We start from the raw sequence: 27,355 nt of genomic DNA on the forward strand, positions 1-27,355 counted from the left end.
GGCTGCTGGAGGGGAGTGATCCTCTTCTCAGTTTCCATATGCTAAGTCATTGCTCTTTTATAAAACTACAGTGAGAGGACCCTGAAGGCTTTCCTGGGCTTTGGGTGAGAAAGTGGATGGGCCAGCCCACAGAAGAAGGGACATATGAGTATTCTCAGAGGACATGGAGCAGGAGCTTGGGCTTGCAATTCAAAATGAGTCACTCAGTAAGCTCAGTGCCTGGCAGTCAGTTCCCCTTTACAAACAAGAGGAGGAGCAGGCAGGGCTCAGTTGGGGGCGGGGGACCGTGTGGGCAGTCCTACGTGGAGTCAGATGCTGGAAATACAATGGCCACATGCTGCTTTCGGATGCTGGAAGGAGCTGTTGTGATACAGAAGGAAGGCTTCAAGGCCACATGGCCACATGTGAAACTCGATCCAGGTGAGTGTTTCAAACAGTACATGAAACAAGAAAGCTTTAGGGACCCACTGGTAAACAAACAGAAAACAGAGCAGGTTGGAGGGACGTGTGTTAGGAACTGGGATAGGGATTAATCAGGGAGGCAACTCGGAGGTATGGAAGAAAAGACCAGCAGGTCTATGGGGGAACGCTTGCAGTCCCAGGGAGGAATCTTTGGGGCCAGTTAAGGAAAGACTCCATTACTCAGGTGGCTGGGCACCAATCAGTGGAGACCTGGGGTCTGCAAAGCAGAAGCATAGCCCAGGGCAGAACTGATGATGGGGGGAGTTGTAAAGTGGTACTAGGGAAGGAATCAAACTCTTACCAAACCCTATTATATTATTATAATGTTAATAGCTAACATTTATTGAGTATTTACAAGGTACTAGACATTTGTCTAAGTCATTTCTATATTGAAAGTGGGTTGCTGATTAAGAATGATTCACAATGGCCTTGCTATCCTGAGTTGAGGAAACTGAGGCAGAGCTGCTAAGAAACTTACTCACTATGATGCAGTTTGTAAAAAAGAACCAGGATTCAAACCAAGGTAGTCAGTTGCAAAGTCTGGGCTTTGAACCATACACTATACTGCTTCTCTAGAGACCGCGTGAATCTGAATTTGTCTTAGGTGATGGTCAGGCGTTCATCCTGGATAAGGCGATGGTGAGAGACAGCAGGGGCAAGGGAGTCCTGCGGCATTGCGCAGAGCACTCGACCAGACTGCAGCTTCACTGCAGACATGGGCTTTGTAAACGCTTCTGCTTCTAAGACCCTGACTTTTTTCTTTTTCTTTTAGCAAAATTAGCACTGAAAATTTCCACTTCCATCTCAGAGAAGCTAAGGGATTTGTCTGTCTCCAGGCATGATTAGAGAAGAGATCGGAAGCCTCTGAAGTGGTGGGCACTAATCATTCTGCTTTGGAACCCTGCAAGATGGAAAGAACCTGAAAACCTGGTGGCAGAGGGAATAGGGAAGCAGAATATGAAGGTTTTGAGCTGGGAGTCTCCAAAGTTGCTTGTTCCATCTCATCTAGGGGAGGGAAGGTCTGCCGGCTGTGTGACCGCGGGAAGGGTGTGTCCGTACTCACCTGGCCCCACAACAGCTCTCCAATACCAATGAAGAGACACCAGAACCACTGGGACAGGGTGAGCTTCGTACAACTGAAGGGTTTGCCCCCAAATTCCACGATGATAATCTAGAACAGACAAAGAGGCAGCCTGTGACTGGGAGGTGAGTAACAGGTAGCCAGCCCTCTAGTCAAGGCCACCAAAGCTCCCTGCCCCAAGATCCCTGCGGTGCAAACCCTGGTATGCTTGTTGGGGAAGGAGAAAGAAGAGACCCAGATGGGGAGAAGGGAAGAGAGACACCAGCAGTCTTTGCAGAGCCTTCCGATGGGGAGTTTCCAGTCACTATGAACACTATTAATTAATGCAAAGGCACGGGGAGCTAAGGGCTTCCTGTGCCTGAAGCCAGTGGGTAAGAAAGAGAAGGCACAGTGATAAAGAAGGGAGCAAGTAAGGGAGAGGCAGGCGCTCTTGTGCTCATCATCTCTCGCTTGGCATCTGTCTTAGGACATCTCTGACGGCGGCAAGAAGAAAGGGGCTCGATCCTTTCACCAGCAGGGCAGTCATGCCCTTGACTCCAGTCCCACAGAAGGAATCCACATCAGGCTTATCTGTCAACTACACGTGGCACCATGCCATTTCTTCTCCTTTACTCTGAACCATGTAGCATTTTGTACCACGAGCCCTTTCAGGAACAAAGTGGCAGGGCCAGGGAGATGCCTACTTGGCATCTTCATGCACATTTCAAGTGCGCCGGCACGTGGCATGAAAGGGTCAGAAGGCAGTGACCTTCCTCCCGGTCACTATGTTAAATTTCTGTGTTCTAGAAAGTTAAGGAAAGAATTCTATAAATTTTATTTTATTCACTACCAACATGCTGCCGTGCACTGGAGCACTCAACACAGAGGGATCCAATTCTAGAGAAATGAGCAAATGAGAACCAGCTGGGAACCCCAAAGTGTTCAACCCACAGCCTAAGTCCCTAGCCCTCCCCTACTCCTCTTCTGGGGCACTCAGGGAATCCTGGCTTCCAGCGTCTGTCCTTTATCTTCCCAGACCTTCTATCCCAATCCTAGCTAGAATCTCACCTGGCTGATGAATGTGCCCAACACCACCGAGCAGAAGATGAGATTGCGGAAGATGCCCGAGAAGACATTCCTCTCTCCGTGGATCTTGCGGGAATTGATTTCGTTGAAGAGCTGCATGAGCACGAAGGTGTTGAAAATAATGGTGTAGTGCTGGCTGGGCGGAGAATGCAGAGGCGCTCTCCTCCCGCTGTCAATGTCAAAGAATTTCTCACCTAGTTGGGAGAGGGGTGCACCGGAAGATTGAGTACACTCTCAGGGAGGGCTGAGGTTGAGTCAAGACAGATGAGTAGGGCCTCACTGGTTGCTTAGAGTTGGTGTCCAATCTAACCGGTCAGTATCCAAGCCACACAGCCATCAAACATTTTCAGTGTTAGCCCTGGTCTCAACATTTCTGACCTTCTCTCTGTTTGTTCCATCAATATTTGCCTTCTTGTGGCAATGCATGGTGGTAAAACTACATGCACTAGAGTCTGGCAGACATAGGTTTGAAACACAGTGCTGCTATTTACTCAATATGTGACCTAAGTTTCAGTTTTATGAGCTAAAGAAAGGTGTCATAAAGTTACCCCTGTGAGATTCTTAAGAGGAGTCAGAGAATGCCATGATGCACCACGGCGTGGCAACAGGTGCACTCAGCGCGTGAAGATGCTACCGCTCCGCTGGCTCAGCCTGCTCCCTGCTCCCTCCTCCTCTTGGGCTGGTCTCTGCCCCATCTCCCTCTCACACTCCACACGCTGCCCCCTACCCCATCCTCCCCGTGGCTCACCAGCAAAAACGAGGAAAAAGATGACGGTGAGCTGATAGACGGCGTGACCCAGGATGTTCTTCATCATGGTGCGCGAGATCAGAGGCTTATTGCGGCCGTAGGGCCGACGCTTCAGCAGAGAGTCTGTAGGAGGCTCTGTGGCCAGGGCCAGCGAGGCAAAGGTGTCCATGATTAGATTAACCCACAACATCTGCACGGCCTTCAGTGGGGAATCCTGGCAGGAAGAAGAACCCCTCCTTTTAGCTTACCTTGCAGACTACCCCTCAACTCACTTGTCAGTCTCACCTTTGTCCTTGAAAGGGCCTACCTCCTGCTATCCACTTATTAGCTGAATCACACTTAGAAACTTATTTAACCTCTTTGAGCCTTGGGTTCTTCACCTGTAAAATGGGGATAATACCTACTTTGCAAGGTTGTTTTTGAAGATCAGAGAAACTACATATAAGCGCTTATCACACTGGCCAACATGTAAGTGCTGCATTAATGGTAGATAAATGATCATCCCCCCACAGGAGCAGATGGAGACTTGGAAGACTGAATTCCTGCCCCAACACCCCTGCAGAAACGCTGGGCCTTGCTCCTCAGTCGACACCCTGTAACGTCATACCCTTTGCTCCTTGGCCCCAGCCTCATCTCTCCCGTCTCAGCTCATCCCACCTGGGTGATGCAGGCTCCAGTGAAGGCCACGATTACGGCCACCACGTTGACAGTGAGCTGGAACTGCAGGAACTTGGAGATGCTGTCATAGACATTCCGTCCCCACATCACCGCCTTCACGATGCTGGTGAAGTTGTCATCTGTTAGGATGATGTCAGAGGCCTCCTTTGCCACATCTGTGCCTGCAATACCCTTAGGTAAGAGGGGGAGGAAAACAGTGAGGAACTGGAAAAAGAGCTCATCTGTATTCTGAATCCATTTCCTGCACTCTAAGAAGCCTCAGAAGTCGGCACGGACACCAGAGGGCACGGCAGCCACACCAGCCCCACCATGTTGTGGTCTCCTCTTGAAAGAGAATGAAGGCAAATGTGCCGCCGCCACGTGTGGAAGAGACACCGGGCCACGATGCCAGCTCCGCTCTCCTGAACTGAGACTGGAAATCACAGTCACCTTCAATATTCCCGTCTCCTGTCCCGCCTAATTCTCCATCTTAGAAAGTAATTAGAAGATAGGGGAAAAGTCCTTTCTGTTCTACCTCCAAATTAAATATCCAATTTAAATCCTTTTGTCCCCCACACCTTGAAGTCACTCCACGTTCTTTCCTAGAAGGAGCAGTCCAGCAGCATGGTTCAGATATCCTGTCCTTATTCAAAATCCTGTTCCTGGGGAACCACTCAATGTTTGTAAATAGACATATCAGTGGTTGAAAGCGGTGCTTGAGAAACAGTAAACTTTCTAATCTGGTAGTCAAAGGCTTCAACAAGTGAACTTTGGTTCATTTTCCAAACTGCTCTTATATAAGCTTTCTGATCAAAACCTACTGATTTATTCACAACTCCCTGAATTCTCTCATTCATTTTGAGAGTTCAGTCTTCTACTTACACCCTTTGTCCAAGCCTGGAACATCCTCTTTCCCCTTCTATTTAAATCCTATCTATCCTTAATGAAGTGAAAGTTGCTCAGTTGTGTCCAACAGCTATCCTTAAGGCCCCTGTAAATTAATTAAGCCCTGCTTGCTAGACAAAGCTGTTCCTAACATCCCCAGACCATACTTCTATGCCATGTCTTACAACCCCTATAACCTACAGAGGAGCTTGTTTGCGAATCTGACCTGTACCATTAGATCATTTGTTCTGTTTACCTGGAATATTATTTTCCTATCCAGATTGCAACAAATGAATATCTGTTAGATATACTATATAATTCAATTTCCCTTTCAAAAGATTCTCTAATATATCCACACAATTCTGTACTATGCACTGTTACAAGAAAAGAAAAAAAAAAGAAAGGATGTCTTTATATATGTACTACTATGGAATAATCTCCAAGTTAGGTTGTTAAATGAAAAACAGCAAGGTGGAAAAAAAAGAGTATATAGTGTGTATACAGATAAATATAGCTAAGTGTCACTTATTTAAGAGAATGGGATATAAACATACTACACATTTGACTGTATTTTTAAAGGAGCAAACAGAAAGATAAACCAAAAATCAAAGATGCTATCTGTGGGATTAAGAAGGAGGCAACAAGCTAGAGGTGACAGGGATGGAGGCAAGACTTCTATAAATAGATCCTGTTCTGTGTATTTTAGTTTAGAATTATGTATAAAACAAAATTAAGTTTAAAATAAGTAATCTCAAATATGGAAAAAAAACCCCAACACATGATATAAATGAACTGGTATAACCAGTTGATAGCAAAGCACACAAAATGAAAAGTTCTAAATGACTTTTTGAAAAACACAGTACTTTGATCCTACATCTGTAGTAGGATATACCTACAGAATAAAAAGAACTATAAGAAAAATCTGTAACTACTTTTAGTACAGTAATTGTATTATCATTGCTATCTTGAGACTATTACATATATATTAGGATAAAGCAAATAATAATTATGTTAATACCCTTAGATCAACTTTTCAGCTTAAGAGATAAATGTAAAATCAGGGAAGTAAAATTAGGAAGTTAGTTCTAGAATTCTAAATTTGAATTGGAAATGCCAATATGAATTCATGAAGTATTCTACCTTTAAAACAAAGAAACACAAAACCAAAAAGAGATATAAAAGATATATTTCCTAGCTTTGTCCACTGAAAAGTTCTAGAAACAATAATTTACTCAGAAGTAAAGAACATCCTGACATTCAGATTGTGTTCTCTAAATACCATTTCTCACTAAAATGAAGCAGAACTCCTTTGAGAAGTGAATGATTCTAAATCTAGGACAAGAAATATGCATGATGGATGTGGAACATCTTATCACGCAAGAGACCATGAATGCTATTACAGAGAACTGGGGTTACATCCAAAGTGCTTAGCAGTGTGGAAGAGGCTAATGATGGGTCAGTATGAACATCAAAATAACAACATGGGCAATGGATGGAAACATAGCACCTATATTCAAAAGAATATGAGCTTATAATGATATTTTAAAAAACAGACAATTAACTTTTAGTAGTTAGTAAGTTAAAAGAAAATTCATTGGACAACTTCGGAGGATCCCAAAAAATCAACTCATTGTGTTGGGAACTGGTAAATAATGGGAAAAAAAATCAAGCATTTAACCTATCTTTCACAAAGGAGCTGAACCAAAGAGTTGATGAGGGTAATTTTCTTTTTATAGAAGTATTCAAGTTAATAAATAAAGAAAATCAGAACATTGTCATGTTGCAGCCCTTAGTGAAAGATGGGGTGTAGAATCTGACTGCTCATAGAACTAAATACTACTTTATAGGAAATACTAAATACTACTTTATAGGCAATACAAGGGCACGTTAAAGGACATAGGGATATAATCAACAAAATCCATGACGTGGTATATCCTACATAGAAAAACAAATTGTTTCCTTCAAAATTAAATAGCTAGAAAAAAAGATGGAAGGCCTTGTGCAGAAAAGAATTAACATAGCATGATTGAGGCTGCTATCTTGAGAAACGTCTGTTTGCAAGGTTGGCCCTTGGTTAGCATCTGGGAACTTGGCTCTCAGAATGTTCTCAGTCAACATTAACTGAAAATTAATTAGTGATTCACTAATTTTTCTTATTTTCCATTGAAAAGCTGCTTCCGTCTAGGAGTCTGGAATCTTAGCATATGCTGGGTTGACGGTGCTTATGTGACCAACCTTAATAAAACTCTAGGGTGCCAAGTCTCTTATGGGTTTCTCTGGGCAGAAACCTCACATGTATCGCTACATTGTCATTGCTAGGGAAAGCAGGTGCTTTTTTTGACCCCCTCACAGCAGGGAGAGATCATAAGAAAGCCTGCGTGTGACTGCAGACCCTGTCTGTGACTGCTTCACTAGATTCTCAGTATACCAGTGGATTAAATCTTAGCCATGAGTACAGTTACAGGCCAGGTCCCCTGAGTGCTTCCAGCAAACCCGCAGATGTAAAGGGTGGTCTCGGGAACCCCCGACACATAGATCCCATGTGGTCAGTGGTTCTCAAACTTCAGGATGCATGAGAACTACCCAGAGGGCCTGTTCAAACACAGACTGCTGGGCCCCCACTACAGGGTTTCTGACTCAGGAGGTCTGGGGTGAGGCCTGAAATCTGCATTTCTGTAGGTTTCCAGGCATAGGTGGAACAGCACACTTTAGGAACTACTATTATACATTTATACATTTAAGATACAGATCAACCAACCACAGTGTATGGATCTTGTTTGGATTCTGATTTGGACAAATAATTTAGAAAAACAAAAACTTATGAAGAGAAATGTGAACATTGACTAGATATCTAGTGATAGCAAGGAATCAATATTGTTGTGAGACAATGGTATATGATTCTTTTAAATATATTTTATTGAGACATATTTCTCTTCCAGAGACACATACTGGATGAAATGATATAATATCTTGGAAATGTTTCAGAGTAATCCAGCTGAAGAAGGGGAAAAGTGTATGTGTGGGCCAACACAATAAACTATTCTATTTTTGTATGTTCTTGAAATTCCCTAGGATAAAAACTTTAAAATTTATTTTATGGGTTTTAAAGACAGCACCCTAAAGATCGAGTTCTGCTTGAATCACCTTCTACTGCTTAAAAATCACCAACAGTTCAAAATGTATGGGAAGCTTACAATCATTACCTACTTGAATGTGAGAATGTACTTTGCTATCTGAGGGCTTCTAAATATCCCTGAGCATTAGAATCAACAAGTGCACCTGTTAAGAAGAACTTAAAGATTTCTGTTTGGGCTCTAAAATCACTGCAGATGGTGACTGCAGCCACGAAATTAAAAGAGGCTTGCTCCTTGAAAGAAAAGCTATGACCAACCTAGACAACATATTAAAACACACAGACATTACTTGGCCAACAAAGGTCCATCTAGTCAAGGCTATGGTTTTTCCAGTGGTCATGTATGGATGTGAGACTGGACCATAAAGAAAACTGAGCGCCAAAGAATTAATGCTTTCAAATTGTGGTGTTGGAGAAGACTTGAGAGTCCCTTGGACTGCAAGGAGATCAAACAAATCCATCCTAAAGATCAACCCTGAATATTCACTGGAAGGGCTGATGCTGAAGGTGAAGCTCCAATACTGTGGCCACCTGATGCGAGGAGCTGACTCACTGGAAAAGACCCTGATGCTGGAAAGACTGAAGGCAGGAGGAGATGGGGATGACAGAGGATGAGATGATTGGATGGCATCACTGACTCAACGGACATGAGTTTGAGCAAACTCCAGGAGGTGGTGATGGACAGGGAAGCCTGGTGTGCTGCAGTCCATGGGGTTGCAAAGAGTAGCACATAACTTAGCAACTGAACAACAACAAACGTTCTGGGACCTGGCCCAGATGCTATCGCATCAAGATAGCTGACTGTCAGACCTTGAAATATGTGATTTTAAATGAACTTTCTAAGCGATTCTGATGCTCCTGGCCTCATAAGCAGAGTGATGAACAGTGCTAACTACAGAATACACACTTTCCATATGGAATGTGAATTTTCTATAGTGTGCCTAGGCGGACAATATTATCACATTCATGGGTAAGTTTCAGTTTGTCTTATTTTCCTGGGTAATGAAACCTCATGATTTCCCTGTCTTCATACTTCATGAGCCCCTCATTATATATATTATTATTGGGCAGGCAGGTAGGTGAGATGGAGTTAGAGAAAAGAGCACAAAGTGGGATGCGAAGGTCCAAGAAGCAGAAGGATGTCAGAGCCTGTCTGGGCTTCCCGCTGGCAGAGGCAGCTTGCAGTCAGAGAGAGATGCTATGCTGAGCTGCTTACCATGGCAAAACCAACGTCTGCCTTCTTCAGAGCCGGCCCGTCATTGGTGCCGTCACCGGTGACAGCCACCACCTGCCGCTGGTCGCCGACAGTGCTGTCAATGATGCCTGGGGAGACAGGTGCACCGCAGTGAGGTAGGGGGCCGCTTTCCCACAAAAGATGCTTTTCTGGCCTTCCTCTCTAATCCCTGTCACCACCTCTGTTTTTACACTCTTTCCTTCTTTTTTCCCTATGCTGGAGGTTTTATAGCGTCACCAAATGGCAGTAAATTGTTTCACAGGTAGCAATCTAAGCTAAGAAAGTCTAACCTCATCAGATATCCTGTCTGGTACATCAAGACAGCTATCATGCAGTCGAAAAAGCACTGCATGATTTGAAGGCAGAGACCCAGAGGTTGAACAATAACATTTCCATTTACCAGTTGGGCAATTTGGATAAGTTACGTGTTGTCTCAGCCTCAAACTTTCTTTTTTGCAGAATGGGAAGAGCTTAACCTGTATTGCCTAATTCCCAGTACTATCGACAAACAAGATATGATAATGTTTAAAAATGACTTCATCATATAGCTTATACTCACCAGGTGCTCAGATGTTTGCTAACCTGCATGTTCTTCCCATGAGCTGGGAAGCTCTCCTAGGCCTCCCTATTCAGGACGAGAGAGTTGCTTTGGCTTCGGTTCTTTATCTGTGCTTGCCCTGGTCTGCCTTCCTCTATCCCAGGCACCTGCTCAGGAGCCGACCTCACCTTTCACCAGTGTGTGCTTGTCAGTGGGGGAAGACCGCGCCAGCACTCGGAGCTTAGGCCAGATCTTGTCCAGCTTTTCCTGCTCTACCTGCAACAGCAGACACACCTGGGTCAGTCAAGCTCAGAGCAGCTGCCAGGAAAGTCTCCACACGTGCCAAGCTCCTGGGGCAGCTGGTGTCCCATGGCCCCCCAGGAGAGTGACCCTGGCCTCCAGCGGAGGCGAAGCAGCCAGCTTGGCTCGAGGGCGGGTCCACAGATGCTGACCATTCAGGCCCTGCTTGTCTCCCTTTCCTCCCAACTCCCTCCCTGGGAGCCAACCCCTAGTTTTGAGCCCCTGACGGAAGTCGGGACCCTTCACTGTTGGCTGAAGTAGTGCCTCTGAGGTCTCAGCTTCAGTTGCTACTTAGACCAGTAGCTGTGGCCTTCCCACACCCAGATCGTACCCTGTCACCGATCCGAGCCCCTGCCAGTCACAGGGCAGTGACACGGGAGGGGTGGGGTAGAGGAAAATCGGGACAAAGGCATCCCACGACTGGAGAAAATGGAGAGGTATGAGGAGTCTCAAAAGATAGCTTGTGAATGAATACAGTGAGAAGAAAAAATTCCCAATTTTACTGTCTGAGCAGCTTTGGTAAAAGGCACGTCTCACTATGAACAGATTTTAATTTAAAAACCATCTACTTTCTCCCACCTGTCCTGGATGCCTTACACACGCATCAGCCCTCCCCTGATGAAGGAGGCTCTGATTCCCACCACTTAAAGCTCACCTCGCCCTTCTCGTTTCGGATGAGGCGATTGAATTCTTTGCCTTCTAAGCACAGAAAGTCGTCCCCAGGTGTCACGATGCCACACTTGGTGGCGATGGCACGGGCTGTGTTGATGTTGTCCCCTGTCACCATCCTGACAGTGATGCCAGCTCGTTTGCATTTGGCAATAGCTTCTGGCACCTGCGGAGGGTGAAGCAAGTGGAAAGGAGAAGGTGGGGGTGGTGAGGCCTGGTCACTGGCTTCTGTTCAGCTGTCCCTTCACTGTGGACAGGAGAGAGGCACCCTGGAAGTAGAACCGTGGGGTCCAGGCCGAGTCTGGTCAGTTCTATATTGCTTGGTGCCACCTTACTTCTGACCTACCCATGAAACTCACATTTGAATTTGCCTTATTGCACCTTATTGCCTCCCTGGTGGCTCAGATGGTAAGGCGTCTGCCTGCAATGCGGGAGACCCAGGTTCAATCCCTGGGTTGGGAAGATCTCCTGGAGAAGGAAATGGCAGCCCACTCCAGTATTCTTGCCTGGAGAATCCCACGGATGGAGGAGCCTGGTAGGCTACAGTCCATGGAGTCGCAAAGAGTCAGACACGACTGAGCAACTTCACTTTCTTTCACTTTATTGCACCATGAGTTGAGGGCTTCCCAGGCGGCACCAGTGGTAAAGAACCCGCCTGCCAATTCAGGAGACATAAGGTTTGATCCCTGGGTCGGGAAGATCCCCTGGAGGAGAGCATGGCAAACCACTCCAGTATTCTTGCCTGGAGAATCCCATGGACAGAGGAGCCTGGCGGGCTACAGTCCATGGGGTTGCAGCGCCAGACACAACTAAGTGACTTGGCATGAAGGCATGCACCACGAGAAGAAGGGGAAATCTGCTTCAGGAGCCAGGTGTAAAAGCTTATTCTCTCACTTACAATCTAGATTTCTTAGCAGGGCACACTAGACCTTTTGAGATTTTGCCTCTGCCTTCCTTTCCAGCAGAAGTCTTCCACCCCTGGCACATACTCAAACCATATCAGTTCTTTTAAGTTTCCAGCTGCATGACACCCTGTCATGCCTCCAACAGTCGAGAGTACTGCTGAGCTACTCTACAGGTGCCTGACAAGAACGTGTTGATTGAAAGGACATGACCAGGGCCAAAGCTGGAGTCTCAATTAATTCCATCTCCTCACTATTCTTGAGTGCCAAACTGTTCTTATTAGCCCAGTAAAACCTATGTTTCCCACCCCTCTGACGGCATGACCCACAGGCAGCGGGACTGCCACTTTCCATTAGTTCAGTACGCTACAGTAGTTCTGTGAAGCAGGAAGCACAGAAACATCTATCCCAGCAAATGAGAAGCAGTTAGGTGACTTGCCTAAGTTTCCTAAGTCACAGCTAGAAACGGAGCTGGTACTGCAGTTCCTGTAACTCCTGTGTGGCTGCTCATTAGGTCACAGCAGGCCAGTGCGGGGGCTGCGGCCACTGGCAGCCTCCCCTTCATGCTTCCCAGCCCCATTCCTGAGTCAAAGCCTCACCTCCGGGCGCACAGGGTCCTCGATGCCCACCACTGCGATACAGGTCAGCTCAGTGAGGATCTCGCTCTCATTGTCCCATGGGGGCTCTCCATCATTGAAATCCCGGTAAGCGATGCAGAGAGTCCGCAGTCCCTCACAGGCCATGGGCTCAATGACGGTGCGGACCATCTCATCTCGGTCCTTATTCTTGAATGGCACTGCCTCCCCCTTTTTGTCCAGGATTCGATTACACCTGGGAAGGTGCACAGTCAGAACGCAGCACCCCACCTCCCGCCCAGTGTGCTTTGACACGTTACAGACACCCTGACCACTCCGCGTGACTCCTAAAGACACTACTATGTGGCCGTCAATCTCCACTTATCACCCAAAGCGGAGCCCCTGTATCCAAGGTGGGGTGGCTGATAGGTGGGCAGAACATATCGCTCTTCCCTGTTGTCTGCGCCTATTCATCTGGGAACGCAACACCGAGTCATTCGTGGGTCGTCTGCTCTTTTGAGCTTCTCAGTGGTAGAGAGACCTTCTCAATCCCCAGTATATAGAGGGCTCAGGGCAGAGGGTGTGGGCAATGACAAAGTGTCATCCATGCTGGGGCTAAACCCATGCTGGGGCACTGGGTTTTAGCTACTGGCCCTATATCCACACAGGTCAACTTTAATACCCTATGGACCATCTGGCCACTTTGATTATGCAACTTCCTGTGATCAGAACTGAGAATGAAAAGGAAAAGGAAGACAGAACTAACATTTCTAGTGCTTACTATGTGCAAGGCATTTTTCATACACGGAATCATTTAATCCAATGATTAAACGTAGGATACGTGGATGTCATCTCTTCAGAATAGGAAAAGGAAGCATGGATTGCCTAGGTCTGAATCCTGCCTGTACCACTACCCGCTGTGTCACCTCTCGCAAGTTACTGAACTTCACTACACCTGTCTCCTCATCTGTAAAACAGGGACAGTGACAGCATCTGCCTCCCTGAGTTGTGAAGTGTAAGTATAGTATCCAAAGCACACAACCGCTTGGCCAGAGCCAAGCTTAGGTTTTGTCACGGTGTTGCCCCCCCGGAAGGAGGGCCCGCTGCTACCCGGTGGCTCAGCGCGGGGCTGACAGCCAGACCTCCCTGCGGGGCGACGCCGGGGCGGCCGCTGGGGGGCTCACTTGCGCAGGATGATCTCGGAGGCGCCCTTGCTGTACATGCGGAAGCCGCCGCCCGGCCTCTCAACGACCGTGCTCATGGACTTGCGCACCGAGTTGAAGGTGTACACCTTGTAGAGCTTCTCCTCCGGCACCTCGCTGCGCACGGCGTGGTAATCCTGCTTCAGGTCCGCGACGAAGCCCAGCAGGGCGCACTCGGTCTTGTTGCCCACCTGCCGGGGCAGGCCGCCCTCCTTCTCGGGAGGCTGGGAAGAAACGCACGGGTGGGAGGGCTGGGCGAGGGGCCAGCCGGGACGGGCTGCGAGGGGAAGGGCTCCCTCCGGAGGCTGTCGCGCGTGCGCCCGGGGCCCACGGGGGCGTGCGCCATGGCCGTGATGACGTGGCCCGAGCCACGCAGGGCCTGGCGTCTTTTTAGCCGCCGTGGGGCCGGTGCTGCTGGTGCCTCTAACACTCTTTCTTGGCTTCCAGGAACTAAGTGATTTATTCGTGATAAGCTCAATTCTGGTACCAGCATGAGGCCTCTTTTTAGAGATAGTGCCTTTTAGAGATAATGTGGTGATTTCACAGCCACAGATTCCTACTTGCCTCACACCCCCACCCCATCTCCCAATCTACTTTCACAGATTATTTCCTAGTCTCACCCCCAACACGTTCACTGGGGACTGGGAAATGGGATGGCAATTCAGGCAGAATAAGCAAGAGAAAATCAATGGTTCCTTCCAACTACCCACTTTAACTGTCCTGGCAAAAGAAGAGCTTACCAGAATCTTAGAGGTGTAGGCACTGTTGATGGAAATACCGTTGACAATAAGGTCCAAGACCTTGGGCACAAGGTCCTCAGGGTTTGGGATCTGATGGTAACGAGTGTCTCCAACATAGGCCTGCACCACGGTCATGCGGTTCATGGTCAGCGTGCCCGTCTTATCAGAGCAAATGGCTGTGGCATTGCCCATGGTTTCACAAGCATCCAAGTGCCGCACCAGATTATTGTCTTTCATCATTTTCTACAAAGGAGAATAGATAAGACTTGAGAGGGGACCAACTGAGCTTTCCAAAATATAGGTCAAAGGCCATTTCCTAGCCAGCAACTCTCCACATTTCATTTTCTGCTCCCATACAAAAATGCAAGATATCATTTTTGTAAATCCTCTTAAGATGCTACTGGGTTAGGTAAACATTGATGCAATTGATCCAGGTGGTCCTTCCAAAGTGCCAGTGGCTTGTGCTCCTGGAAGGCATCCCCAAGAGTTTACAAAGTGGCCATCCTTTTACCAGAGCTACTTGGGGCCCTTCCCCCTGGTCTGTGTTCTGAAAGAACAGAGTCTCACCCCGTCTCACCTTCACAGAGTAAGCCAGTGAGATGGTGACGGCCAGGGGCAGCCCCTCGGGCACAGCCACTACCAGCACTGTGACGCCAATGATGAAGAACTTGACAAAGTACTGGATGTAGATGGGGGTACACTCGGCCAGCCATGGTCTGCCCTGGATCACAAAGTTGTCGATCACGAAGTACAGAATCAGGATGAGAACTGTGATTGCAGACATGATCAGACCTGTCCAGGAAACAAATCACGTGAACCCAGGCTTGAGGGCATTCCTAGGGCTCTAAGCAGAGACAGATATCTATCTCGTCATACCCCAAGGCCCTAGCTATTCTCTGGTACTTGTACATTATGGTGCAGGCGAAAGACATGGTTTTGCATTCTAAAGACATGGGTACTAGTTTCAGTGCTGTACCAACTTGACTCGTGGCTTTGGACTGGTCTTGACCCCTCTCTGAGCCTATTTCCTCATTTATAAATAAGGGGGTTGGTCTAGTTTTCCAAAAACAGCATTTTAACATTCTATCTCAGAGCTACTATCTTCCCACAAATCATAATGTAGTGACTACTGTTAACTCTTTCCTAGTAGTTTACTGACTTCTCTAGTAGACTGAGAATGTCAGGGAATTCACAACATGTTCACAGTGATGCCCTATGGGTATTAGCACAACACCCACATAACTAATCCTTAGAAGAGTGCCTCCCAGCCTTTCTCCTGACGTGGCACAGACAGAAGATGACAGCAATGCAACTGTTAGGGTAGTGCTTACTATGAGCACTTCAAGGTAGTAACTCATTAATCCTCACAACAACCCTGCGAGACAAGCTACTACTATGATCCTCTTTTATGAGGCAATGAGGGCACACCAGCGGGGACCAAGCATCCTGGTGTGCCTGAGGCTGAGCAGGGTCCTGGGCTGTGGGGCTTTCAGTGCTGGAACTGAGAAGTCAAGCAAACTGTGACAGCTGTTCATCCTACACATCCTACAATGGAAGAATAAGCTCTGGGTCAGAAAACAACTGGCTTGGGGGCTCCAACGGCCTTACGTATTGCCTGGCTACTCTGAGAGCTGGGGGATCAATACTTGGGCACCTGTGTCTACCTGTGACACAATATCTGGGAAGAGTTCTGCATTCTGATTCATATCTTTGCTTTTCCTGAGGGCCCAATGATTCAGGGAAATCAGAGCAAGGCTAGAGGTGATTATATCAGTGAAGGCATATTCAGGGTCAGGACAAGCAAGGCACCGAGCAAGGGTGCAAACTTTAGGAGGCCTCACTCTCAGGGTAGTGCATTCCCTGTGTCGTTCTGGTCCTTGGCCTGGCTTGATGTGGGATGTCCAGAGACCAGTGACTAGCCCTCAGTGGCCTGTTCTCCCTAAAGAATAAGGTGGGGATTAGCAGCATGACAGGAGGCCTTAGGCAGAAGTGTTTGATGCTTCAAACCTGTGTGCCAGGCTCAATGAATTGATTTCATACTTCAATTTTTCTTGTTCATCTGTTGTCTATTTGCAAGGATTTTCATGGTGGTCAAAATTAGCTGGGTACTGGAACTGAATGACGAGGCCCAGCTGACGCTCTGCAGAAGTCTGTGATGCTCAAAATGCTCTCTGTTTGCACTGTCCAATAGGGAGCCACTGGCCACATGTGGTGACCTGAAACAGGGTAATGTGGCCGAGGAGCTGAATGCCTAAGTGGATCGCTGTAGGTTCTTGCTTCTCACTTGTGCTCAGCAGAGCAGGAGCGCTGGCATCACCTGGGGCTTGTTAGGAACGCAGGTCCCACCCAGGCTGCTTGAATCAGAATCTGCCTTGTAACAAGATCCCAGGTAAACAGTACACAGAGAGATGTATTGGGCTAGACTCTGTAGTGAACACAGAGGTGGGGTCAGGAAGTAAACAGAGGGAGAAGACTGCTTGGAGGGATACCCGCTGAGGGAGCAGTCTTCCTTTTGTTGCCTCTTCCAGCTCCGTCCCTCCCCGCCCGCCTCCCCACCACCCTCTCCAGAGTTAGGCATGGAGAAGCTGTTTCCTCTCATGATGCACAGGAGCACCTTTAGTGACTCTGCTCTGCAAAGCACCTCTTTAATCATTGTCTTCCTTTGCCTTCCAGTCCTCATTTTGAACTGACTACTCTGTGCCCAGCCATTCCTATGCTAGATAATTGCTCCCAGCCAACAGCAGCCTTCTCTATCCTTCAGGAATTTTCAAGCCAATACTTGAGCAGGTGAGTAGTTATTAAAGTCTTTCTTCTTGCTAATGTTAATCTCCCATTTGTTTTGGGCCTTTAACCCTAAATAGGAAGACATGTCTCTCTGCTAAAGCCAAGGATCCAACAGTCTCAGGGAGGGACACAGATTATTGAATTGTACCACCCACTTGGAATTTTTGGCTCCTTCCTGCCAGACCTGGTTGGTATAGAAAGGAGGCAATCAAAGCGGTGAGGACCCAGAGTAAGACTGACCAACACACTGAGAAGACTCCACCCTACTCACCAGCTTTCCCAATCTGGACGGCCAGGCGAGTCAGCTTGCCCTGAAGCACAGACTTCTCCTTTTTGGGCAGCTTGGCGGCCTTCTTCTCCTTTTCCTCACTGTCGATCCCCTCCTGGCTGTTGAGTGGCTGGATTTCCAAGGCCACTCCATCTTGGGTCTTTGCTAGGGTGCACACACGAAGAGGACAGGTCAGCAGGCCAGGCAGTAGCCCTGAGTAGTAGGCAAGGGGAAACTAACAAACCCTTCTGTCTGTTTCTGGAACACACCTTGGACCTCTGACATCAGATCTGACCTCCCTCACCCCATGCCAGACAGGGAGCTTGACCTTCTCTTAGGGCCTTGGGAATATGGTATCTGAACAACTGGAGGTGAAATGGATGGATCTCCTCCTCAGTGGCAGCTTCCTGGCGCTGTCTCAGAGCCCTGAGCCAGCTTTATTCCAGCAAAAGGATTTGTCCTGCCACTGAGTGCTATTGTCTACAGCCATCCTTCTTGGAATTTAGTGCTTAAAATAGTGAATCTTTAGTGCAGAAAGGGGCTGAAGCAGAAGGTTGGTAAATGTTCCTAGAGCATAAGGGTCTTGTTGTTTAGTTGCTAAGTCATGTCCAACTCTTTTGTGACCCCATGGACTGTAGCCCACCAGGATCTTCTGTCCATGGGATTTCCCAGGCAAGAATACTAGAGTGGGTTGCCATTTCCTTTTCCAGGAGATCTTCCCAATGCAGGGATCAAACCTTATGTCTCCTGCATTGGCAGGCAGTTTCTTTACCACAGAGCCACATGGGAAACCCAACAGGGTCTTAGTGGGCTCTTTAAAAGGTTCCCCCCTCTCTACGTAGGTATAGACTGTCATGGAAGAAACACAGACCCCAGGCACAGGGTATTTTCCAGTTCCCTCTTATATTAGTTGAACAATAGGGGAAGGAAATCTCCTTTCTCCCCTGATGAAGGTAGGGAGGTACAGAGTACCTTTCCCTAAGGGAAGAAGTTGGTGTGAGGGACTCCCTGGAACAAGAGAAGGCAGGGATAAAGACAGACATCGAAATCCATTTTTGCTTTAAAAAGAAGAGTTAAAGAGAGCTGAAATCTAAGAATTACTTTTGTTGAGTCCTGGTTTTCCAATGTGATGTCTTTATTTCGAAAACCTACTATGATGTGGGTTATGAAAGGAAAAAAGTCTCCAGGAGCTGTCTCAAAAGAGCAGGTCCTACTGGTCCCCAGCACCCCTCCAACTTCACCCTGCAGAGCTCTGCTCCTTTGGTTAGGTGCCCTTCCTGAGAGATTGTCTCTGCTGTCAGACTCACAAATAAGACAGAGACAGGATGTAAACACAGCCACCAAAAGAGAATCACACATCAGACCAGGAAGAAGAAATCAGACTGTGGAGAGAACAGAGAAGTGGGGAAAGAGCTTGCAGACAAAGGGCTATCTGCACCCAGAGAAGACTAGCTGAGAAGGGTCTGGACGGAAAGACGGCACCAGAAGAGGAAGAAGAGGGTGCAGGGACTGCCCATCCCAGCCCCTCCCCACAAGGACCCTGAAGGCTTCCAACCCAGAGACTAGCGATCCTTGCTCTTTAACTCTGGCCAAGGGCAATGAAGCAAGGAGGTCAGCACCCTGGGAAGAGCAGATCACTGCACAGGCTTCCCGAGAGAAATCTTGACAGGAGGCCCCTTGAGCTAACAGCAGAGGGTGCTGCTGTCCCACCTTAGATTGGGTTTGGCAGCTTGGGACCACCCCCAGATCTCTGCACCGTCCTCAGGATGAGGCATCTGGGCCACAGGAGCAGAAAACAGATTTATGGAGAGGAACAGGGGGAAGGCAGATGGCCTGGAAAGGTCTGGTTTGAGTGTGAGCAGGTAGAGATGGTAAATGAGTGAGTGGAAAGGTTACCTTTGTTGCGATTTTCAGGGACTCCTTGTTTTTTACCTGTTTGAACAAGAAAGAAAAAAATGGGGTGGGGACCCAAAATGACTATTCAGAGATCAGATATCCAATTTGCTGGTCCTGTTCAGAGCCTAAAAGGGCGACAGCAAAGGGTCTGAGTTGTAGTGAAGGGGATGTAAAGGAAGCTCACACCTCTATTTATCCCCATTTTTATTAGAGGCTCATCACAAATCCCTAGGGTATCAACTAGGTCACTCATGCAGGGGAGTGCACACCCCCTTCTGAGCTGCTTTTTCCTGGAGCACAGTTGCTATTGGGAGGTGCTTCTGGCCTGAGTCAAACCACTTGGAGAAATGGGGTGGGGGTTAGGAAGTGAGAGGTCTGAACTGTTTCCGCCTGGTGGCAAAGGCCGTGCAAGGTGCCTCCATGTCAGCTCATCAGCACCAGGCAAGCCTTCATGTTATTCACTCTGAAGGCAGCTGCAGAAATAGTCTGCTTCCTAACTGAATGAGCTTTGTTGCCTTTTCATTAACTGCCCTTCCCTAAACAGACCAAGATGCTCCTCCAGCCAAATGGTACAAATCCTTCTCTCCTCCAAGAGAAGGAATGCTTAGGGAAAGGTGCAGATTTGGTTTGTTATCTTTCTGCCTTCTGTTTTTCCTTCTTTCAGGAATAGTTCAGTTCAGCTCAGTCGCTCAGTCGTGTCCGACTCTTTGCGACCCCATGAACTGCAGTATGCCAGGCCTCCCTGTCCATCACCAACTCCCGGAGTACACCCAAACCCATGTCCATTGAGTCGGTGATGCCATCCAACCATCTCATCCTCTGTCATCCTCTTCTCCTCCCGCCCTCAATCTTTTCCAGCATCAGGGACTTTTCAAATGAGTCAGCTCTCCGCATCAGGTGGCCAAAGTATTGGAGTCTCTGCTTCAGCATCAGTCCTTCCAGTGAACACCCAGGACTGATCTCCTTTCGGATGGACTGGTTGGATCTCCTTGCAGTCCAAGGGACTCTCAAGAGTCTTCTCCAACACCACAGTTCAAAAGCATCAATTCTTCAGCACTCAGCTTCCTTCACAGTCCAACTCTCACATCCATACATGACCACGGGAAAAACCATAGCCTTGATTAGATGGACCTTTGTTGACAAAGTGATGTCTCTGCTTTTTAATATGCTGTCTAGGTTGGTCATAACTTTCCTTCCAAGGAGTAAGCATCTATAATTTCATGGCTGCAATCACCATCTGCAGTGATTTTGGAGCCCAGAAAAATAAAGTCAGCCACTGTTTCCACTCTTTCCCCATCTATTTGCCATGAGGTGATGGGACCAGATGCCATGATCTTAGTTTTCTGAATGTTGAGTTTTAAGCCAACTTTTTCACTCTCCTCTTTCACTTTCATCAAGAGGCCCTTTTGTTCTTCTTCACTTTCTGCCATAAGGGTGGTGTCATCTGCATATCTGAGGTTATTGATATTTCTCCCAGCAATCTTGATTCCAGCTTGTGCTTCCTCCAGCCCAGCATTTCTCATGATGTACTCTGCATATAAGTTAAATAAGCAGGGTGACAATATACAGCCTTTACCTACTCCTTTTCCTATTTGGAACCAGTCTGTTGTTCCATGTCCAGTTTTAACTGTTGCTTCCTGACCTGCATACAAGTTTCTCAAGAGGCAGGTCAGGTGGTCTGGTATTCCCATCTCTTTCAGAATTTTCTAGTTTATTGTGATCCACACAGTCAAAGGCTTTGGCATAGTCAATAAAGCAGAAATAGATGTTTTTCTGAAACTTGCTTGATTTTTTGATGATCCAGCAGATGTTGGCAATTTGATCTCTTCCTCTGCCTTTTCTAAAACTAGCTTGAACATCTGGAAGTTCACGGTTCATGTATTGCTGAAGCCTGGCTTGGAGAATTTTGAGCATTACTGTACTAGCGTGTGAGATGAGTACAATTGTTTGAGCATTCTTTGGCATTACCTTTCTTTGGGATTGGAATGAAAACTGACCTTTTCCAGTCCTGTGGCCACTGCTGAGTTTTCCAAATTTCCCGGCATACTGAGTGCAGCACTTTCACAGCATCATCTTTCAGGATTTGAAATAGCTCAACTGGAATTTCATCATCTCCACTAGCTTTGTTCGTAGTGATGCTTCCTAAGGCCCACTTGACTTCACATTCCAGGATGTCTGGCTCTAGGTGAGTGATCACACCATCGTGATTATCTGGGTCACAAAGATCTTTTTTGTACAGTTCTTCTGTGTATCCTTGCCACCTCTTCTTAATACCTTCTGCTTCTGTTAGGTCCATACCATTTCTGTCCTTTATCGAACCTATCTTTGCATGAAATGTTCTCTTGGTATCTCTAATTTTCTTGAAGAGCTCTCTAGTCTTTCCCATTCTGTTGTTTTCCTCTATTTCTTTGCATTGATCGCTGAGGAAGGCTTTCTTACCTCTCCTTACTATTCTTTGGAACTCTGCATTCAAATGGGCATACCTTTCCTTTTCTCCTTTGCTTTTCACTTCTCTTTTGTTCTCACTTTCAGGAACAAATGAATGGCAAAGACAGGGCTAACTTCGAGGGAGACATTCCCTCTCTGTCCCCACCCTTCTGGCTGTATCTCTCTTCCTGCTCACAGTTTTAGCAGGAAACCAGTTTCTTCTCCTGGATAGTTTTCCCTTAGCCTTGATGGTTCATATAACCCCCCGTGTCTGAGGAAGAAAGGGGCGAGGATTGGAGCCTGAGCACACTGCCAGCCTGTTTGCGCAGGCCTTCTACCTCATTCTCTTACAGTCCACCAGTAAATGCAGGAACCAGTGCAACCTGACCACGGAGTACAGAGCCAGATCTGATTTTCGTTAGAGCACCGTGGGGAGTCAGGGATGAAACCTTTAGCTAAACAAGGGGTTTGGAGATCTTTCCTCATCAGCCTGCAGAGTTTGCCAACCAGGTGTTCCACTCCAGACCCGCTCCCTCTCTTAGTCTGTCCATGGGGATGGGAGTGGGGAGGCTCTTCTGAAAGCCCCTTACCTTTCTTTTTCTTCTCTTCCTCTTCCCCTTCACTGGCTCCCAAGAGGGTAAAAATGATTCCAGTCTGAGAGTTGATACCCACAGCAGTCACTACCATTCGTCCAGAACCTTCCATTACATGGGTCCCTATATGAGAAAGAAGACGGGAGAAGAGTTTTTTCATTTTGTTTTTTTTTTAACACCTGGCCATTCTTTGGTGTGAAACATAAACTTGGAAAAATGCAGTCCCTCTTCCTTCCTCTCCCATGCATAGTGTTATACTCGGCAGATAGTAGGAAAAGATCAAGAGCAAGCAACCCGGTGGGTAAGGAGAACAATGTGTCTAACGGCTTTGGGGTAAGGCTCCTTTCCCACCACCCACCCCAGCCAGCAGAGCCCTTCGAAGGCTCCTGCAGCATCTGCTTCATGGACAACCTCTGTTAGGTTGATCAATATCCTTGTATTCAGCCCACTGACACGCTATAGCCCCCGCTGAGCCTTGGGGCAAGAGACAGGGCACGATCGGAAGACAAGGCAAGGTCTGGACACAGTCTCTGTGGCCGAGTGTCTGCGGGGAGGTAGACGGGGAGCCGGTGTAGTCAGAGGCCTCACCTGAGAGCAGCATGGGGTCCCTTTCCAAGGATTTCTTGACATGGTCCGACTCCCCAGTCAGAGAACTCTCGTCAATCTTGAGATCGTTGCCCTGGATCAGGATCCCATCTGCAGGCAGCAGGTCACCTAATACACGGAGGTGAAGAGGCGACAGGAAGAGGGCAGGTGAGGACCATCCAGCCTCATCTCAGGGCTGCTCCTGGGGCCCCACCTGTAGGCAATGGCCCGGGAGAGACTGGAGAACCTCTGAAAGACAACTTCAGGTCTGACAACTTGCGATAAAACTCTGCTCTGGGTATTATAAATTCAAACGGTCACTGATCCCCAAACACCTTCCCATGGCCTGAATATTACATACTTGTAATCTAAGACACACAGGGTACAGTCTGACAGTCTTTGGCAGTTTCAGTTACTGCTTTCTTTGAATTTCTTTTCCATAACCTCCTTAAACTCTAACCTAGAACCTAACACAGTTTGGGGTCTTATCTTTTTGGGTCCTCAGCAATTCCCAGCCCCCTTATGCCAAAGGACCTAGCCCTCCGATAGGAAGGGTGGCACAGGTGTAAAAAACAGAGCTAAAAGAGAAAAGAACCACAGAGGTCTCACCGTATTTGATTTGGGCAATGTCACCCACCACAATCTCAGCCACAGGGAGCTGGATGATGTGGCCATTCCGGATAACGGAGAATTTCTGCTCCTTTTCGATGCGGTTCTGCAGCCCCCGGAATTGCTTCTCCTTGCTCCAGTCATTGAAGGCAGTCACGAGCACGACGATAATCACCGAGAATAAGATGGCTGCGCCTTCAATCCAGCCAGCTTCCGCCTCCCCTTCGTCCTCTGGGCTGCTGACGGCTAGACCACACTCTAGCCCAGGGCAAGGAGAGAAAAGGGTCACCAAGGGGCCTTTGCTGGTGTTAAAAATGGGGGTTCTGCTTCTGTAACTCCCCAGAACAGAAAGCCAGGGGAAGAGGAGAACAGAAAACCTGGGTAAAATAGCCATCCTGAGGATACCAGAGGATGGCAGGATTGGGCATCATCTCATCACCAATATAACTATTTATGTTTACCCAAAAAGGGCATATGACTAAATAGCATGAAGCATGTCAATGAAAACTATAGGCAAGACACATATAGAAACCTTATGACCCCCAGCATGGTAGTTCCCACTGCTATTTCCTGAGATGCCCACCCAGCTTGGGGGACGGGGGATCTTTGAGGTGTACGGCCTTGTTGGTTTATGAGGGTAGAGGATTCATAACATTCTGAATAAGGATTTACTGGGAAAGTGGGGGAAGACCCTGGAATCAGGATGAGTTGGAAGAATAGCTTACTAGTTACTTTTTAGTTTCCTTTGGAGAACCCACTCAGATAACGGGATGGGGGGGGCGCACACACAACACTTAAGCTATTAGGTTGGTGCAAAAGTAATTGCAGCTTTTGCATTGTTGAAATTTGCCATTTGCTACTGGAATACGTTCTTAATAAATGTGGTTATGTTATATATCATTTTAATGTGCATTTCTTGCTTTATGCTTTTTTTGCTAACGATATTTCTTGCTGTTTATTTTATATTTAGACTATGGAAATGATGTTAGACAAGAAGGAAATTTGAGCGATTTTCTTATTTGAGTTCAAAATGGGTCGTAAAGCAGTGGAGACGACTTGCTACATCAACAACATTTGGTACAGGAACTGCTAATGAACATGCAGGGCAGTGGTGGTTCAAGAGGGAAATGAGAACCTTGAGGATGAGGAATGTAGTGGCTGGCCACCAGAAGCTGACAATGACCAACTGAGAGCCATCACTGAAGCCGATCCTCTTACAAGTAAATAAGTTGCCGAAGAACTTAACGTTGACCATCCCACGGAAGTCTGGCATGTGAAGCAAATTAAAAAGGTGAAAAAGCATGCTAAGTGGGAGCCTCGTGAGCTGACTGAAAATCAAAAACCTGTCATTCTGAAGTGTCATCTTCTCTCATTCCACAAAACAACAACGAACCATTTCTCGATTGGATTGGGATGTGCGATGAAAAGTGGATTTTACACAATAACCAGCGATGGCCAGCTCAGTGATTGGACTGAGAAGAAGTCCCAAAGTATTTCTCAAAGCCAGGCTTGCACCAAAAAAGGGCCACAGCCGCTGTCTGGCGGTCTGCTGCCGGTCTGATCCACTAAACTTTTCCAAATCCTGACGAAACCATTACATCTGAGAAGTATGCTCAGCAAATCAACACGATGCACAGGAAACTCCCACACCTGCAGCTGGCACCGGTCAACAGAAGGGGCCCAGTTCTTCTCCACAGCAACACCCAACTGCAGGTCGCACAAGCAACACTGCAAAAACTGAACAAATTGGGCTACAAAGTTTTGCCTCATCCACCATATTCACCTGTTCAAAGTTCAAAGCTCAGTCATGTCCAGCTCTTTGTGACCCCATGGACTAGCTCCCCAGGCTCTTCCAGGCAAGAATACTGGAGTGGGTTGCCATTTCCTTCTCCAGGGCATCTTCCTGTCCCAGGGATCGAACCAGGGTCTCCTGCATTGCAGGAAGATGCTTTACCATCTGAGCCACCAGGGAAGCCTATAATCAGCTGACCTCTCACGAACTGACTACTTTTTCAAGCATCTCAACAACATTTTGCAGAGAAAATGCTTCCACAGCCCGAAGGATGCAGCAAAATGCTTTCCAAGAGTTTGTCGGATCCTGAAACACGGATTTTTACACTACAGGAATAAACAAACATTTCTCATTGGCACAAATGTGTTCATTGTAATAGTTCCTATTAAAACTAGTTATGTTTTAAAATTCATGGTCTGAAACTGCAATTATATTTGCACCAACCTAATAAAATTTGTCAACAAATACTACGTGCTTTTCAGTGACAGTGGAAAGAACCCAGACCAGAGTCACGCTCGTTTGTTCAAGGCACTCACGTTCATTTTCTCCCCCCGGGGGGCGGTAGAAGGACAGGACCAGGGAGATGATGGCCGCGATCTCCAGGATGATGAGCGTGACGTCCTGAAGGGCTTCCCACACTAACTCTAAGAAGGTCTTGGGCTTTTTGGGGGGAATCAAGTTTTGTCCAAATACTTGTTTACGTTTCTCCAGATCTGCAGGGTTCCCAGATAGGCCTGAAAAAGAGACAAGAGTGGAGTGAGTGAGCAAGAAAAAAGTGGAAGAGCTGAATGACAGAGGAAGGCTTAACTGCCTTAAAGAGTCCTTTAAAAAGGATCCCTTGCTTCCCAATCTGCCCAAATATGAGATCCAATTAGGGTGACCAACCACCCCCATTTCCCCAGACTCAGCAGGTGTGAAATGGGGGCAAACCAAGACAATCTGGTCACAGGGGCCACTCACTCCTCTTGGTCTCCAGGGTAAGCTAACCCAGACCTACAACTTCATCTCTTCCTCACTGAGTTTGCATCAGGCTTCAGCTCTAAGAGTACATTAAAATGTTTCCTGAGACACAGAATTTTCCTCTTATATTAACATGTAAATGCTGGCCATGATTTAAAAGCAGAGGTGGCTTCTACCTACTGGCTCACACAAAAAGGTCATAATGAATAAGCTATTTGCTCAAGGTCATGCTAGGAGGCTAGGAGACAGAGCCCAACCAGTTGTCCTGATTCCAAGTTCCAGAGGTTTCAGGACATCAACAGAATACAGACTTCATGAGACTCCAACTTTGGGTATCCCCTTTAAGCACCCAGAGCCGTCCCATTCCGTCACACACAGAGACACACACACATAGACACACACATCTTTAAGAGGTGCTACTGTCCTACTAAGAAGTACGTACTTAGAGACGTACTAAGTGCTACGAGTACTGCTTAGACAAAGCACTAGGAGAAGCACTGTCGTTCACAGTGAATAGAGAGAGAACATGAAGGTGAAAGCACTGAGTCAGACAGTACTCAGTCCGTGATCATCAGCACGCTCTGCGCTAACACACGTGTGCTTACATACCTGTGTGAGTGTGCACACAGAGTCCATGCATGTTCCCAGAGGGAATAAGAGGCAGAATTATTCCCAGAGTCCTAGGCTGTTCTCATGGGCCCCAGGACGGGTTACACTTTAAGGAAAGAGGAGAACGCATGTAATTTAAATTAATGCCATGTGGCATTTTATCAAGTTGCTTACACAACTTGATTAGCAAATAGCCATGGTTTGGCACTGGTTGTTGGCTATACTGCTTGATGGGCTCCCCACAGGCAAGGTGAGGCAACCTTTGTCTTGGAAAACGATCAGCAGTGAGGAGGGTTAGAATCAAGAGGATGGGGACACTTAACACAGCTTTATCCAGAGGCACAGGACTAGCAGATGACTGGAAGCTGCAAGGAAAGGATGGGCTACTGATGCCAAGGACCTCACACCTCTCCACACTGAAGGGCTAGTCCACCGGTGGGGGAAGGGGGGCACAGCGGGGGGCAGACTTCTATCTCCACTAAACAGGACCCAAGGGCGTTACTTTAAATGGCAAAGAAAGAGATGTGGGTTAGAACGAAGGAAGACATTCAGACAGCGATCTTGAAAATGGGAAAATCTGTACCCAAGGGAGTAGTGTTTGCAGGGTCCATTCCTCTACCCTAGAGACAAAAACCACTCTG

General features: G+C 47.3%; 1 protein-coding gene across 5 annotated transcripts in view; it reads right to left on the reverse strand.

Annotated features, from left to right (window-relative positions):
• Positions 1 to 27,355, reverse strand: part of ATP2B4 (ATPase plasma membrane Ca2+ transporting 4) — a 100,635-nt gene that overhangs the window by 14,186 nt on the left and 59,094 nt on the right. For all 5 annotated transcript variants that reach the window (XM_020897709.2, XM_020897715.2, XM_020897711.2 and 2 more), the window contains exons 3-19: positions 25,682 to 25,879; positions 23,354 to 23,611; positions 22,748 to 22,873; positions 22,157 to 22,282; positions 19,140 to 19,175; positions 17,247 to 17,408; positions 14,769 to 14,983; positions 14,192 to 14,434; positions 13,434 to 13,675; positions 12,274 to 12,505; positions 10,759 to 10,938; positions 9,992 to 10,079; positions 9,248 to 9,354; positions 4,014 to 4,205; positions 3,357 to 3,570; positions 2,591 to 2,802; positions 1,526 to 1,633 (exon numbers count right to left, since the gene is read on the reverse strand). In XM_020897709.2, coding sequence (XP_020753368.1) covers positions 1,526 to 1,633; positions 2,591 to 2,802; positions 3,357 to 3,570; positions 4,014 to 4,205; positions 9,248 to 9,354; positions 9,992 to 10,079; positions 10,759 to 10,938; positions 12,274 to 12,505; positions 13,434 to 13,675; positions 14,192 to 14,434; positions 14,769 to 14,983; positions 17,247 to 17,408; positions 19,140 to 19,175; positions 22,157 to 22,282; positions 22,748 to 22,873; positions 23,354 to 23,611; positions 25,682 to 25,879 — 2,939 coding nt within the window. The remainder of the gene's footprint in view (positions 1 to 1,525; positions 1,634 to 2,590; positions 2,803 to 3,356; positions 3,571 to 4,013; positions 4,206 to 9,247; positions 9,355 to 9,991; positions 10,080 to 10,758; positions 10,939 to 12,273; positions 12,506 to 13,433; positions 13,676 to 14,191; positions 14,435 to 14,768; positions 14,984 to 17,246; positions 17,409 to 19,139; positions 19,176 to 22,156; positions 22,283 to 22,747; positions 22,874 to 23,353; positions 23,612 to 25,681; positions 25,880 to 27,355) is intronic.

The sequence above is a fragment of the Odocoileus virginianus genome, chromosome 11 (genome assembly GCF_023699985.2).
Source record: "Odocoileus virginianus isolate 20LAN1187 ecotype Illinois chromosome 11, Ovbor_1.2, whole genome shotgun sequence".
Lineage (NCBI taxonomy): Eukaryota > Metazoa > Chordata > Mammalia > Artiodactyla > Cervidae > Odocoileus > Odocoileus virginianus.